We start from the raw sequence: 14,512 nt of genomic DNA on the forward strand, positions 1-14,512 counted from the left end.
CTTGTTTACCCCATGAGAGCCTAGCCGAGTCTCAACTCTTCCTCAGGAGGGTCCTGTCAGGTTTTCACAGTACCGGGATGCGATGTTGCTGCTGCTGCTGCGCGTGCTCAGTGTACGGGGGACCGTTAGTATCGCAGGTAAGCGCGCTGCGCTACGAACTCGGCGGCCCGAGTTCGATTCCCGCTCACGGCCAACGTCGGTGACGAATAACCGAACCGTTTCTGGGCCTCCCCTCGGTCGACTCAGCCTCAAATGAGTACCTGGTGCGGTGTGTAAACATCGCCACTAGGGAGACAAAGGCGGCCAGCGTGGTGTTGGCCACCAACCCCCTCGTGTACCATGCCGGCCTTCATAGGTGCTCGCGACGAGCAAGCACCAAGTCTGCCACAGAGACACACGGGCGATATGTCTTTGTCTTTGCTCCCAATTAAGACATTTGCAGGTACTTTTCAGCATCGGGGATGTTTACGGCCAATATCAGTGAGATTGTGTGGGGTGTTTTCCTTGGGCTACGGGAGAAAATCTGGAGAATCCGGAGGAACCCCACACAGAAGAGGAGACCAGACACAACTCCAAACAAAACGGCGCCCGAGTAGGGAACAGAACCCAGGCCCTTCTTGCTTCGGCACAGTGATGTCACCACCGCGCTCCCACTCTGCCGCCAGGATGTTGTTTCGTGTAAAATTTATTGATATCGTTTTGCGTCAAAAACAAGCATTCACATCTTCACATTGGCGATGGCATCGCTCGCTACCGTAATCCAGAATCCGTCCCGAAATCCGCACCAGTTTTGTCGAACAAGGATCCACAACATAACGTTGCCAAAGGCATAGCTGGCTACCGTAATCCAGAATCTGTAATGGAGACCCGCACCAGAGTTTAGTCGCGAGAGACACGTGATCACAAATATTCCGTGTCGATTTTTTTTTAAACAGCCTTCAAACGCAGCGCGCCTGTTAATAAAACACGAAATGAAAAATGTAATCACATAATTGTATCAGCATGGTCACTGGGGGAAAACACCAACTGCTGACAATGGATCTTCACAAACACTGCCCAACATGGAAATCAAGACGAGTGACCCTGCCCGCACGCCTCACGCGATGGTCGCGATGCACGGCAAGGCGATTATTCGGCTGCTGACAAATGTCCACGCGATGATAAGCCACACTCCTGGTTGAGCTATCATTTGTGATGGCCAGGTCGCAGTGGGCTTTGCCTGCCAAATGAAATAGTTCAGGTGAAATAAAAAGTCAAGTGATTTGCTGCTGCTGCTCGAATGAGCAATGAGGCATCGGTGCCCATCTGCACTTGACAGCCCCGCAGGAGCAAGCGGGCAGGGGGAGGGGTCTATCCCATATGACCAACGCTCAGTTAATAACTAATACGCCCCCCCACCCACATCTCTGTTTAACGTTACCGCAACTTCATAGTGTAGTTGTGCTGCGATCGGTCTGAACATGATCTCTGCCCGGGCCAACTAAGTGCTCAAGGGGACTCATTATTTAACACCAATTTGTGTTTTTGTGCGAAATCCCTTCACATCTCGCGACACGACGCCGTTGTTTTCGGGGGGGGGGGGGGGAGCGATTTCTATCCCCTCCATCGCTGTGAACTTGATTTGAAGAGAAAGTTTTGAACCTGGACAGCGCCTGCATTGGCGAAGAACCACGCAGGACAAAATAAAACTCAACACGTTCGTAGATAGCACCATGTGTGTGCGTGCGTGTGGGGAGCGGTCGTGTTGCGCTTAGCGCACTGCACTTTGTGTGAGGGGGGGGGCAGTGGTGCAGAGAATGTGGAGAGCGGTGCCGCAAGTGGTCAACGCGCTGAGCTACAAACCCGGCGACCCAAGTTTGATTCCCGCTCATGGCCAACACCGGTGACGATTATCTGAACTGGTCCTGGGCCTCTCCTAGGTCGACTTAGCCTCAAATGAGTACCTGGTGCGGTGTGTAAACATCGCCACTAGGGAGACAAAGGCGGCCAGCGTGGTGTTGGCCACCAACCCCCTCGTGTGCCGTGCCGGCCTTCGTAGATGCTCGTTAACAGCACTTGCCCCAACAGTCTGTTAAGGTTATACGGGGGATCTTTGTCTTTGTGTGTGCGTGCGTGTGCAACCGAGTGTACGGACAAAGCGCCACTCGGACCAATGGCACTGCGGTCCCAGCAGTATCGCTGCACACGACAAAATCGGTTGGACGTCCGTCAAAATCGCACCCAGATCGGACCGTTTCAATTGCATCCATAATTGTTTTTAATGAACCGATAATAAAACTGTGTTCGACAACCAGGTTCGCTTTAAAAAAAAAATTTACTCGGGTACGGTCCCCGAATGCCCGCATCGCGGTGATGAATTAATCGCCAGCCCGTGCCGAAGCAATGACGTCAAGCTTTTACGAAGGTTAATTACACGATCAAGGTCTGCGGAATAGCCGCGTGCACACTCGCACGCAACACACTACACAGCAACCCCGCTCTCACACGCATGCACACACGCGTGTGTATACAACAACCCCGCCCTCACGCGCACGCGGTCACGCGGCGGCCCCAGCTGCAGAGCTCTGCTTCCAGCGGCTGGACGGCAAACGCGGCCACCATCGGACCATCGCGACGACGAACGAACGGCGTAAACTTCACGATGGGATAGGGGCACTTCGGCTGGCCTCCTGGACAGCCAGCAGGTAGCCCTGACGGGAGAGGTGGGCGGAGGTGGGTTGGGGGGCGGTGGATGTGGGGGGCCGGAGGGCGAGCGGTTCAGAGAGTTTTGCGAATCTCTTAACGTGGCGCGCCGGACCCCTCGTTATCCTCCAAAGCGCGGGGTCGTGAGGTCGTGGGGTCGCGGGGTCGCAGGATCACGCGCGGACCACGGTCACGCCAAGTCATGGCGGGTCATGCCAAGTCATGGCGGGTCACGCCAAGTCATGGCGGGTCACGCCAAGCCTCGCGTGCCGGTTCACTACGCCAGCGACGGAGACGGCGCCAGCGGGGAAGGGGGGCTCGCTAGTCAAGCTCCTTGAAGCGGGCGGCCGTGGTCTTGAGCACGTGGGCCTTGTACGACTCGGATGACATGCCGTAGTTGCTGCCGCGGACGCCCAGGCCCGAGCCCTGGGGTCGCTGAGTCACCTGAGCGGACAAGCGGGGGAGGAAGGAAGCGAGGGGGGACGTCAGCTCCGGTTCCGACCGACCGCTCTGTCAAGACGCCGCTTGGAGCACGCAACAAAGACAAAGATCTTGACTTTAAACTTTAGTGACTGCAGGAATTCCTATTCTTTGGTTCTTTCGGTAAAGTCACATAGATAGAAAAATTATAATAAAATTCAAGTGAATAAATAATAATAATAAAACAATTCCTCAACCACATCAATTCCATACACCCAGTCAAATTCACCATGGAGGTAAAGGATAGCATGGCTCAATGAACCATTTTGTCTACAGGAAAGTAACCCATACTGACACTCCCACCACCATCCATCCCAGAATTCCCTCATCAAAACGCTACACCATAGAGCTCAATGTATCACCGACCATGAACACCTGACCAGTGAACTCAAACACGTACACCAAGCTCTCAAGGTGAATGTATACTCTGACTACACAATCCGCAAAGCCATCACCCCAACCGTGAGGAAGGAGCCATCTGAGAATCCAATCAAAACCATCACATAGCAGGGGTAACCAAAAAGATTTCCAAAATCATGAACAAATACAAGATCCAGGTCCGTTTGAACACAGTAGATACAATTCGTGATCTGATCCCATCTGTGAAGGACAAGATTCCTGACATGCAATATCCCGGGGTCTACAAACTAAACTGTATCTGCGGCAGCAGTTACATTGGGGAAACTAAGCGACATGTCTTGGGACCGTGTTCGTGAGCATAAGGAGATTTGAAACACGGCAGGACCAATACTTCCGCCGTGGCTGATCATTCCTTAAATGCGGCTGCCTCACGAAAAATTGATTTCTCTAAGACGATGCTACTTCACAAGCCTACTGGCTATCAACAAAGATTCGCTCATGAAGCTATCCATATATAGAGACAGACACAATTTCAACCGAGAAGATGGGTACAAAGCTCAGCAATCACTGGAAGGACTTTATCAACCAGTTTAAGTCATAACTGGCTGTAATGTTTCCATTCTAGACCTGGCAGCCCTTTAATTGGTGGAAGCCCACCACCAGGACCATCACTGCCCACTAATACCATCACCACTAGCAGTAGTCCTTTATTGGTGGAAGCCTACCACCAGTACCATTACTACCCACTACTACCATCATCACTAGCAGTACCCCTTTATTGGTGGAAGCCCACTACCAGGACCATCACTGCCCACACAATCACCACTAGCAGTAGCCCTTGATGTGTGGAAGCCCACCACCAGTACCATCGCTGCCCACTACCACCATCACCACTAGCAGTAGCCCTTGATTGGTGGAAGCCCACCACCAGTACCATCATTACCCACTACTACCATCACCACTAGCAGTAGTCCTTTATTAGTGGAAGCCCACCACCAGTACCATCATTACCCACTACTACCATCACCTCTAGCAGCAACCTCCACCGTCACCAGTGTGTGTAAAGCGAGGTGCAATGATTACCTGGCAGCCCTTTGATTGGTGGAAACCCACCACCAGCGCCATCGTTGCCCACGACTACCATCACTCACATTAATATCAGCTGCCCCGCCCATGCTGCTGACACTTGGGCTACGCTCATTTTAAACCTTTATAAACAGTTTGCCTTTAGAGGCTAACCCCCCTTTTTCCGCTTGTGTTGCGATCGAAACGTCGTGGTTTTTTTATTCACTTTATTTTTCTATCTACATGACTTTACCGAAAGAACCAAAGAATATAAAGACAAAGATCCCCCGTCTGGCCCCCGTCAGACTGTTGGAGCAAGTGCTGTTAGGGAGTAGCACCCATGAAGGCCGGCGTGGCGGTCAAGGGGGTGGGTGGCCAACGCCACGCCCAGCCACCTTTATCTCCCCAGTGGTGATGTTTGCACATCGCACCAAATATTCATTTGAGGCTGAGTCGACCTAGTGGAGGCCCAGGACCAGTTCAGACAACTGAAACCGGTGTAGGTGGTGGCCGTGAGCGTGAATTGAACTCGGGTCGCCGGGTTCGTAACGCCACCGCTCCCCACGTGCACGAGAACCTTTTCGGATATCACCAGCCACTGATGTTTAGCCGTGGCTAGGAGTTGAACCGAGGTGGCCGGGTTGGCGGGGCAGCGTGCGCTCGCCACGGGTAAATACACAACCCAGGAAAAATTCTGGCAAATCGCCCGATGAATACCAGTCGATGTAACCGCCAGAGCAACGTTAACTCACATGTTTAAATGTCGTGGGTTTTACTCTCCAACACACAACCGGTTAGTGCTGGAGTGGTAACTAATTGGCCACGTTTTGTTCACCGAAGACGGTGGTCACCGTATTGCACGGCGTGCTTTCAGATGCGCAACGGCAGCCATCTGCAAAGCTCTTTCTTCCGATATTAGGACGCCACTGGAGCTCTATGTAGTGGCTTATCATCATCACGTGGACATTTATAGCAGCCAAATGCTCAATGCTCGAAGTTGATTCGAAAGGTGGACGTGAAAAAAAACGGAGGACCCAGAAAAAAATCCACGCGATCACAGGGAGAGAGACGAAGACTCCAAATATATGTATGTTGAACTTCTTTCGCACCATACGTAGCCAAGCCGTGCTAACCAGAGGTGCGGGAAATTTATAGCGGCCAAATACTCTGTAAAAAAGAGTTACAGTCCGATGCACTTTGGTGACACCGGCCACAGCGACGTATTCCATGGCAGAGGGGCGGGACGTGACCCGTGGTAACGATAGTCGGCCGACAGGCCCCTCTCGCACAAGACTCGCCGTCTCATTTTTCAAGCGGAGACCTTGGCCAAACAAAATCTCGTAAACACGAGACTAACGGCAATCGACAACAGGCGCGTACGAAACGACACGAGCCCCCGATGGAATGCTCGCTCGCGTTTCAGCACAACGCCATGCTGGCAGGGTACGCATGAACGTGCGCTCTCACGGCCTCACGTTCACAACAATGTCGCGACGGGTCTCACGTTCTCATCGCAGGCCCGCCGTTTGAACCCAAGGTTATGGAATTATCCCTAACCCTGAAACTAAACAACCGGCCGATTGGTACCAGACCTGCTTCTAACCCTAACCAGCCATCCACTAGCATTCACCCGAACACACCAGCTACGAGTACTTGCCCTGACATCCACCAGCCTCCACAGCCTTAACCCACCAGCCACTAGTCCAAACCCACCAGCCACTAGCCCTAACCCACCACTCACTAGCCCTAGCCCACCACCCACTAACCCTAACCCACCACTCACTAGCCCTAACCCACCACCCACTAGCCCTAACCCACCACCCACTAGCCCTAACCCACCACCCACTAGCCCTAACCCACCACCCACTAGCCCTAACCCACCACCCACTAGCCCTAACCTACCACCCACTAGCCCTAACCCACCACCCACTAGCCCTAGCCCACCACCCACTAGCCCTAACCCACCACCCACTAGCCCTAACCCACCACCCACTAGCCCTAACCCACCAGCCACTAGTCCAAACCCACCAGCCACTAGCCCTAACCCACCACTCACTAGCCCTAACCCACCACCAGCTAGCCCTAACCCACCACCCACTAGCCCTAACCTACCACCCACTAGCCCTAACCCACCACCCACTAGCCCTAACCCACCACCCGCTAGCCTTTACCCACCACCCACTAGCCCTAACCCACCACCCACTAGCCCTAACCCACCACTCACTAGCCCTAACCCAACACCTACTAACCCTAACCCAGCACTCACTAGCCCTAACCCACCACCCACTAGTCCACCACCCACTAGCCCTAACCCACCACCCACTAGCCCTTACCCACTACCCACTAACCATAACCCACCACCCACTAGCCCTAACCCACCACTCACTAACCCTAACCCACCACCCACTAACTCTAACCCACCACCCACTAGCCCTAACCCACCACCCACTAACCCTAACCCACCACCCACTAGCCCTAACCCACCACCCACTAACCCTAACCCACCACCCACTAACCCTAACCCACCACCCACTAGCCCTAACCCACCACCCACTAACCCTAACCCACCACCCACTAACCCTAACCCACCACTCACTAGCCCTAACCCACCACCAACTAACCCTAACCCACCACTCACTCGCCCTAACCCACCACCCACTAGCCCTAACCCACCACTGACTAGCCCTAACCCACCACCAACTAACCCTAACCCACCACTCACTCGCCCTAACCCACCACCAACTAACCCTACTAACCCACCACTCACTAGCCCTAGCCCACCACTCACTAACCCTAACCCACCACTCACTAGCCCTAGCCCACCACTCACTAGCCCTAACCAACCACCCACTAGCCCTAACCCACCACCCACTAGCCCTAGCCCACCACCCACCAGCCCTAACCCACCACCAACTAACCCTAACCCACCACCCACTCGCCCTAACCCACCACCCACTAGCCCTAACCCACCACTCACTAGCCCTAACCCACCACTCACTAGCCCTAACCCACCACTCACTAGCCCTAGCCCACCACTCACTAGCCCTAACCAACCACCCACTAGCCCTAACCCACCACCCACTAGCCCTAACTCACCACCCACTAGCCCTAACCCACCACCCACTAGCCCTAGCCCACCACCCACTAGCCCAAACCCACCACTCACTAGCCCTAACCCACCACTCACCAGCCCTAGCCCACCACTCACTCGCCCTAACCCACCACTCACTAGCCCTAACCCACCACCTACCCACCGTCAGTAGGCCTCTGCCTGCCCCAATTCCATTTCTAGCCCCACACCTTCCCCCCCTTCCCAGCTTGCCACGTTCAGCGTCGTGCGTCCGGTGTTACGACGCGGAGGTACCACGCACCGGGCAGCCTGTGTGTAGCGGAAGTGTGGGGGGGTCGGCGGCGGGGGGTGGGGGGTAGGCCTCACCTCCACGGGGGTCGTGCGGCCCTGTCTCTTCTGGCCCAGGCCCATGCCCTCCCGCCAGCCCATGGCCTGCAGCATCTTGGAGCCGATGTTGCTGCTTCCGATACCGTGCTTTGTCGGCTGCTCGTAGTCTCTGCCCAAGAAGAGAAAATAGATTGACGGAGATGATCGTCGGAGGTGTACATTATTTTGAAGAGTAGCGAGATGTTAACTCCCTCCTCCCTCCTGAGGAAGAGTTGAGACTCGGCGAGGCTCTCATGGGGTAAACAAGCGTAATCATAAATGCGAATATAAACAATAATTTGAGGTTACAAAATCCGTCGAGGGTTTTTCATTCTCGGGTGGATTGAGCGACTGGAATGTGAAGGTAGTGGCTGCTTCATCATTCACACCGCGGCCCATCAAACACTTGCGTGAACATGCCAGTGTACGCTTGCATGGAGCACCACGGTGGCTAGATGTTAACTTCCTCGCCTCATATGCAGGAGGTCGTGGGTTCAATCCCAACCCTGGCGCCTGTTTTATATTTCGAGTTTGCGTATCGTTCCCTGTCTCCCCGTGGTGGTGGCGTGGCATTTTCTCCAGGTCCTCCGGTTATTTTCCCCATATTTAGAATCAACATCACGCATTTATAGTATTTGGCTGCTATAAATGTCCGTGTGATGATCCACTTCGTTGAGCTATAATTTGTGATAGCCAGATCGCTTCGGGAAAAGAGCTGTATAGCTCAGAAGGCCTTAATTGGCAAAATAAAAATAGTTTACAGTTTTAATGAAAGTGTTGTAGTTTATAGTTTTATAACTCTCAGAAAACCGGCATATTTGATTAAACGGCACCCTCCATTCCACACGGATGCCGGATAAGAAAGCTTTTGCTGTAGAATAAACACAAGAGGCAGGAGGGGCTCACATGGTCGGTGCCTGCAAGTATTTCCTCTTGGGCTCCGGGGGTGTGGGGGCCTTGAATTTCACCCTCCGCTCGGCCGCACGGTCCCTATACTTGGACTGCGGGCGAATCACACACGCAAGGACACGCACGGACACAAACACACGTACGCACGGACACGCACTCGCACACAGGCACGCACACAGGCACGCACACAGGCACGCACACAGGTACACACACAGGCACGCACACAGGCACGCACACACACACGCACAGCGAGGGGACGCTCACTTACGTGCGCACGGATCACGCGGGGCGGGTGGGCATGGTGGGACGGTGTCAACGCCTGACGGGATCTGGATCCAGGCACCTTCCCGTGTGGCGTTTGTGTTTGCCATCGCCGTCCCCCCCTGCGAGTGAGTGACCGTGGCCTCGTGCGCTGTGTCGGCCTCCGCAGGTGCTACCCGCTAACAGCACTTGCCCCAAGTCTGTTAAGGCTACACGGGAGATCTCTCTGTCTTCATGGGTGCGGGGAGCGGTAACGGTAGATGTTGGCGCGCCGTACGAACCCAGTGACCCGAGTTCGATTGCCGCTCACGGCCACCAACCCCAGAGGCGATTATCTTGAACCGGTACTGGGCCTGCCCACGGTCGACTCAAATAGGTACCTGGTGCGGTGTTGTAAACGTAGCCAAATTAATCTGAAGCATCAGACTGAGATAGGAACGATCCGAATATTAGTTTCAGTTTCAGCATTCAGATGTCACTGATATGCCGTCGTGGGCAGAATGGAATGGGGTTCAAAAGAACCCACAAACACCTTGCGAAAGATCCAAAAAGCAGAAGGTCCCTGGGTTTGATCTTCCACGAAGCTGCTCATGGTCCACCCCTAAACCGTACCCACTGCACAAACCATGGCAGCAGATGTGGATACCTGATGATGATGCACAAATGGAAAATTTGAAATTCTTCAGTAGTAGTGGTGCGACTGTGGTCATCCATAACGGACATCGTAGTACAAAGTGGAACGTCGCAATGGCCCGATCCACAAATACGGAGGGAGACATCGCGACGATACGCTACACCGCTACTCCTGACGCGGCTACCTGGCTTGACCACCTGAATGTGAAATTGCAGTTTTGTACGCTTGCATGTTGAACTTCTTACGCATCGCACACAAGCCAACCGTGCCTAATCGGAGGTGCGATTGGCGCAGTGTGTAAACATCACAGTGAGCGAGTGGCGCCGTTCACGAAGGCCGGGAAACGACGCTCGGCCTCTACGGAAGAGAGGAGGTCGGGCAGCCCGGGGTGAACGGCGAATGTCGCTAAGCGAGAGGCAACTGTGTGTGGGGTCGTGCGGAGGACGACGGTGACGTTGGACACTTGCCTCCTTGTCCTCCATCTCCCTCGACATCGTCCCTCCCCGCTGCTTCAGCATCTCCACGGTGATCTGCAATGGCACGCGGGTGGGGTGAGCGCGACAACCCCGGAGACCTCACCACTCTTACCACGCTTGCCGCCGTTGATACGCTCGCCGCACTCACACCGCCATTGCCTCTCACCAGCATCGCCACACTCACCACCATCGCCACGCTCACCACCATCGCCACACTCACCAGCACAGCCACACTCACCACCATCGCCACACTCACCAGCATCGCCACGCTCACCACCATCGCCACACTCACCAGCACAGCCACACTCACCACCATCGCCACACTCACCACCATCGCCACGCTCACCACCATCGCCACACTCACCACCATCGCCATGCTCACCAGCACAGCCACACTCACCAGCACCGCCACACTCACCACCATCGCCACGCTTACCACCATCGCCACACTCACCACCATCGCCACGCTCACCACCATCGCCACACTCCCTAGCATCGCCACGCTCACCAGCACCGCCACGCTCACCACCATCGCCACTCTCACCAGCATCGCCACGCTCACCAGCATCGCCACGCACACCACCATCGCCATGCTCACCAGCAGAGCCACACTCACCATCGCCACGCTTACCACCATCGCCACGCTCACCAGCATCGCCATGCTCACCACCATCGCCAAGCTCACCACCATCGCCACACTCACCAGCATCGCCACGCTCACCAGCACAACCACACTCACCACCATCGCCACACTCACCAGATCGCCACTCTCACCAGCATCGCCACGCTCACCACCATCGCCACGCTCACCACCATCGCCACGCTCACCACCATCGCCACGCTCACCACCATCGCCACACTCACCCGCCAATGAGACACTCACCAGCATCGCCATGCTCACCACCATCGCCACGTTAACCAGCATCGCCACGCTCACCACCATCGCCACGTTATCCAGCATCGCCACACTCACCACCATCGCCACGCTCACCCACCATTGATACACTCACCAGCACAGCCACACTCACCAGTATCGCCATGCTCACTATGGATACACTCACCAGCATCGCAATGCTCACCACAATCGATACGCTCACCACACTCACGCTCATCGGCATCGCCACGCTCACCATGCTCGCCACTTGGACCCATACTCACACCGTTACCGTGACGGTACTGCCACCGTAACAAGCGTACATCACCGTAACACGCGCACATCATCTCAACACGTGTGTGCGCGTCACTGTAATACGCGCACATCATCTTAACACGCGTGTGCGCGTCACTGTAATACGCGCATAGTCGTAACGCGCCACGTCATTTGAACGCGTGTGTGCCAAGGCGGCACGCGTGCGTCCCCGCAGTCACGTGGCGGCGGGGGACACTTGCCTCCCTCTCCCTCCTCTCCAGCTCCTCCAGCTCCTTGGTGGACAGCTTGGCTCTCCTGTGGATCTCCAAGTTTTGCTGAAACAACACGGGTGGGGGGAGGTCAGCGACTGCGGTCACGATGGAGCACGCGCGACCGTCCACGCCACCGCGTGGGTTCCGTCGCTAGACACCGGTCGCGCGGATGCCGCCTGGGCCGGGCGTGGTACTGGCAACCCACCCCCTCGTGTGCCGTGCCGGCCTTCATAGGTGCTGCTCGCTAACAGGACTTGCCCCAAAAGTCTGTTAAGGCTACACGGGGGATCTTTTTCTTTGCATCGTATGTTCTTTGAGCACAGTACGTAGCCAACCGTGCTAATCGGAGGTGCGGGGGACGACGACAAACTAAACAGAAAGAAAAACCTCGGCTTTAGCGGCCTCTAGGGGACGACCAGAGTCACAGACAGACCAATGCACACAATGACAAAGCCCCAGTAAATAGCCCTCCAAGAGATTTCCGGAGCAAGCGCTGTGAGCCTAGCAGCTATCAAAGCCAGAATGGCACCCGAGGGGGTGGTGTGGCCAGCAGCATGCCCGGCCGCCTTTTGACTCCCCGGTACCGATGTTTGCACACCGCACCAGATACTCATTTGTAAAGGCTGAGTCGACATAGGGGAGGCCCAGGAGCGGTTCAGATATTCATCACCGGTGTTGGCCATGAGCGGGAATCGAACTCGGGCCGCCTGGTTGGTAGTGCAGCGTACTAACCTCTACACAATCACTCCCCCACACACACACGGACACACACAGACACATAAAGACAAAGACCCCCTGCAGAGCCTAAACACTGTTGGGGCAAGTGCTTTTAGCAAGCACCGATGAAGGCCGGCACGGCACACGAGGGGGTGTGTGGCCAGCACCACGCCCTGCCGCCTTTGCCTCCCTAGTGGCGATTTTTACACACCGCACCAGGTACTGATTTGAGGCTGAATCGACCTAGGGGAGGCCCAAAACGGGTTCAGAAAATCGTCACCGGTGTTGGCCGTGAGCGGGAATCGAACTCGGGTCGCCAGGTTCGTAGTGCTAGGCCACGGCTTCACAGACGCACACACGCACGCATCTACGCACATGCACAGACGGAGACATGGGAGACACACGCAGTCACGCGTGCGTATGCACACCTTATGCAGGTCGGACAGCTGCTGGTGACGGATGAGCGCCTCCTTGGTGGGGAACTGGCGCCGGCACAGCAGGCACGCCAGCTTCTGCCAATCGGTGAGCTTCTCGTCCCTGCGCGTCGTCTGCGCAGCCACGACGGCGGTGACTGTGGCCGGCGTGGGCTCCTCCTCGCTGTCGCTGTCCCCGCCATACGACACGAGACCCACGGGAGCAGGGGGACTGGTCTTCCGCTGTGCGGCACATTATCGGAGGTGAAAGGGAAGAGGGGAAGGTTGGTAAGAAGGAATAATAATGGAACGCCCCGGTAGCGAGATGTTAAGTACCTCGCCTGGTATACAGGAAGGCGTGGGTTCAATCCCGACCACTGACGCCTGCTGCATATTTAGAGTTTGTGCATCTCTCTCCCCATGGTCGCATTCAATTTTCTCCGGGTCCTCCGGTTTTCCCCTCTACATCGAGAAATATGCGTTTAAGAGTATTTGGATGCTATACATTTTCAAGTGAAAAACCACTTCGTTGAGCGATCAATTGTGGCTAGGTCACGTCTGAAAAACAGCTACATAGCTCAGTGAGACTTATCTGGTCAAAACATTTTATTGATTGTTTTAAAACACAGTAAAAGTGGCGTTATCCAGCACTTCACCATCTGGAATGTTCTCATATGCGGCATCTGCTAAAGACAGCAATATTACACTCTCTCTTCCTTCACATAGCTGGAAAAACTCCAACAGCCATCCGTCATCTTGCCGTGGGCGTATCGAAGATCTGTTATTGTTCACGGGAGCTTCAGGACGCTGACGAGTGGTGGCGCTAGCGGCAGTCTGTACATACAATACTCTAAACTATTTAACTATTTTTATTTTACCAGGCAAGGCTCATTTTCAGAAGCGACCTGGCTATTACAATGAATAGGTCAACCAAGTGGCTCATCATCACGTGGAAATTTATAGCAGCCAAATACTCGAACGCGTGACGTTGATTCGAAATATGGAAGGGAAAAAACGGAGGACCCGGAGAAAAATCCACGAGACCACAGGGAAAACACGCAAACACCAAATATACAGCAGGCGTCAGGGTTGGGATCGAACCCACGACCTCTTGTATACCGGGTGAGGTAGTTCACATCTCGCCGTGTGGTAAACAGCCAAACTGCTTCTCTACAATCAACTTGGAATGCTCTAAAACTGACTGGTGAGTACCTCTGTAAAAACAGTGTATTATGTCTCATATAATAAAAATGTAGCCTTCAATTTATTTCTTGAAAAGTTTTATGCACTTAGAAAATTTGGTGAACCATAAGTATAACTCTCAAATAACTGACATATTTGATTGACCGGCACCCTCCATTCCCCATTGATGACAGATAACAGAGGTTACGGCCGCTCAACAGCTCTGTGTGGTGCTCTGCTATCTGTCCGGCCGCCCCCCACTCCCCAAGGTGTGGTCACCTTCTCCGGCCTCCTGGAGTCGCTCCTCTTCAGCTCCAGCGAGCGCTCCGCGCGCTCCTGCCCCAACGGCGTCCTGGGCTTCTGCATGTTCTGTGTCCGTGGACGGGACGACGTGCGGACGGACGACGTGCGGACAAAGTGACAAACGTGCGGACACGTGGACGGACACACAGACGGAAACACGCGGACGGACGAGCAAAGGGACAGATGTGCGGAC

At 54.7% G+C, this 14,512-nt stretch overlaps 1 protein-coding gene across 3 annotated transcripts in view; it reads right to left on the bottom strand.

Annotated features, from left to right (window-relative positions):
* Positions 1-669: 669 nt before the first annotated feature.
* LOC116952784 (RNA-binding protein 10-like) overlaps positions 670-14,512 on the bottom strand; it is a 56,937-nt gene continuing 43,094 nt past the window's right edge. For all 3 annotated transcript variants that reach the window (XM_032972422.2, XM_076074422.1, XM_032972423.2), the window contains 7 exons: positions 14,296-14,385; positions 12,850-13,077; positions 11,693-11,767; positions 10,295-10,357; positions 8,930-9,024; positions 8,024-8,153; positions 670-3,126 (listed from right to left, as the gene is read on the bottom strand). In XM_032972422.2, the coding sequence (XP_032828313.2) occupies positions 3,004-3,126; positions 8,024-8,153; positions 8,930-9,024; positions 10,295-10,357; positions 11,693-11,767; positions 12,850-13,077; positions 14,296-14,385 (804 nt within the window). In that variant the 3' untranslated portion in view covers positions 670-3,003. The remainder of the gene's footprint in view (positions 3,127-8,023; positions 8,154-8,929; positions 9,025-10,294; positions 10,358-11,692; positions 11,768-12,849; positions 13,078-14,295; positions 14,386-14,512) is intronic.

Source organism: Petromyzon marinus, chromosome 48, assembly GCF_048934315.1.
Source record: "Petromyzon marinus isolate PM22_M1 ecotype Great Lakes invasive population chromosome 48, UKy_Petmar_22M1.pri1.0, whole genome shotgun sequence".
Classification (NCBI taxonomy): Eukaryota; Metazoa; Chordata; class Hyperoartia; order Petromyzontiformes; family Petromyzontidae; genus Petromyzon; species Petromyzon marinus.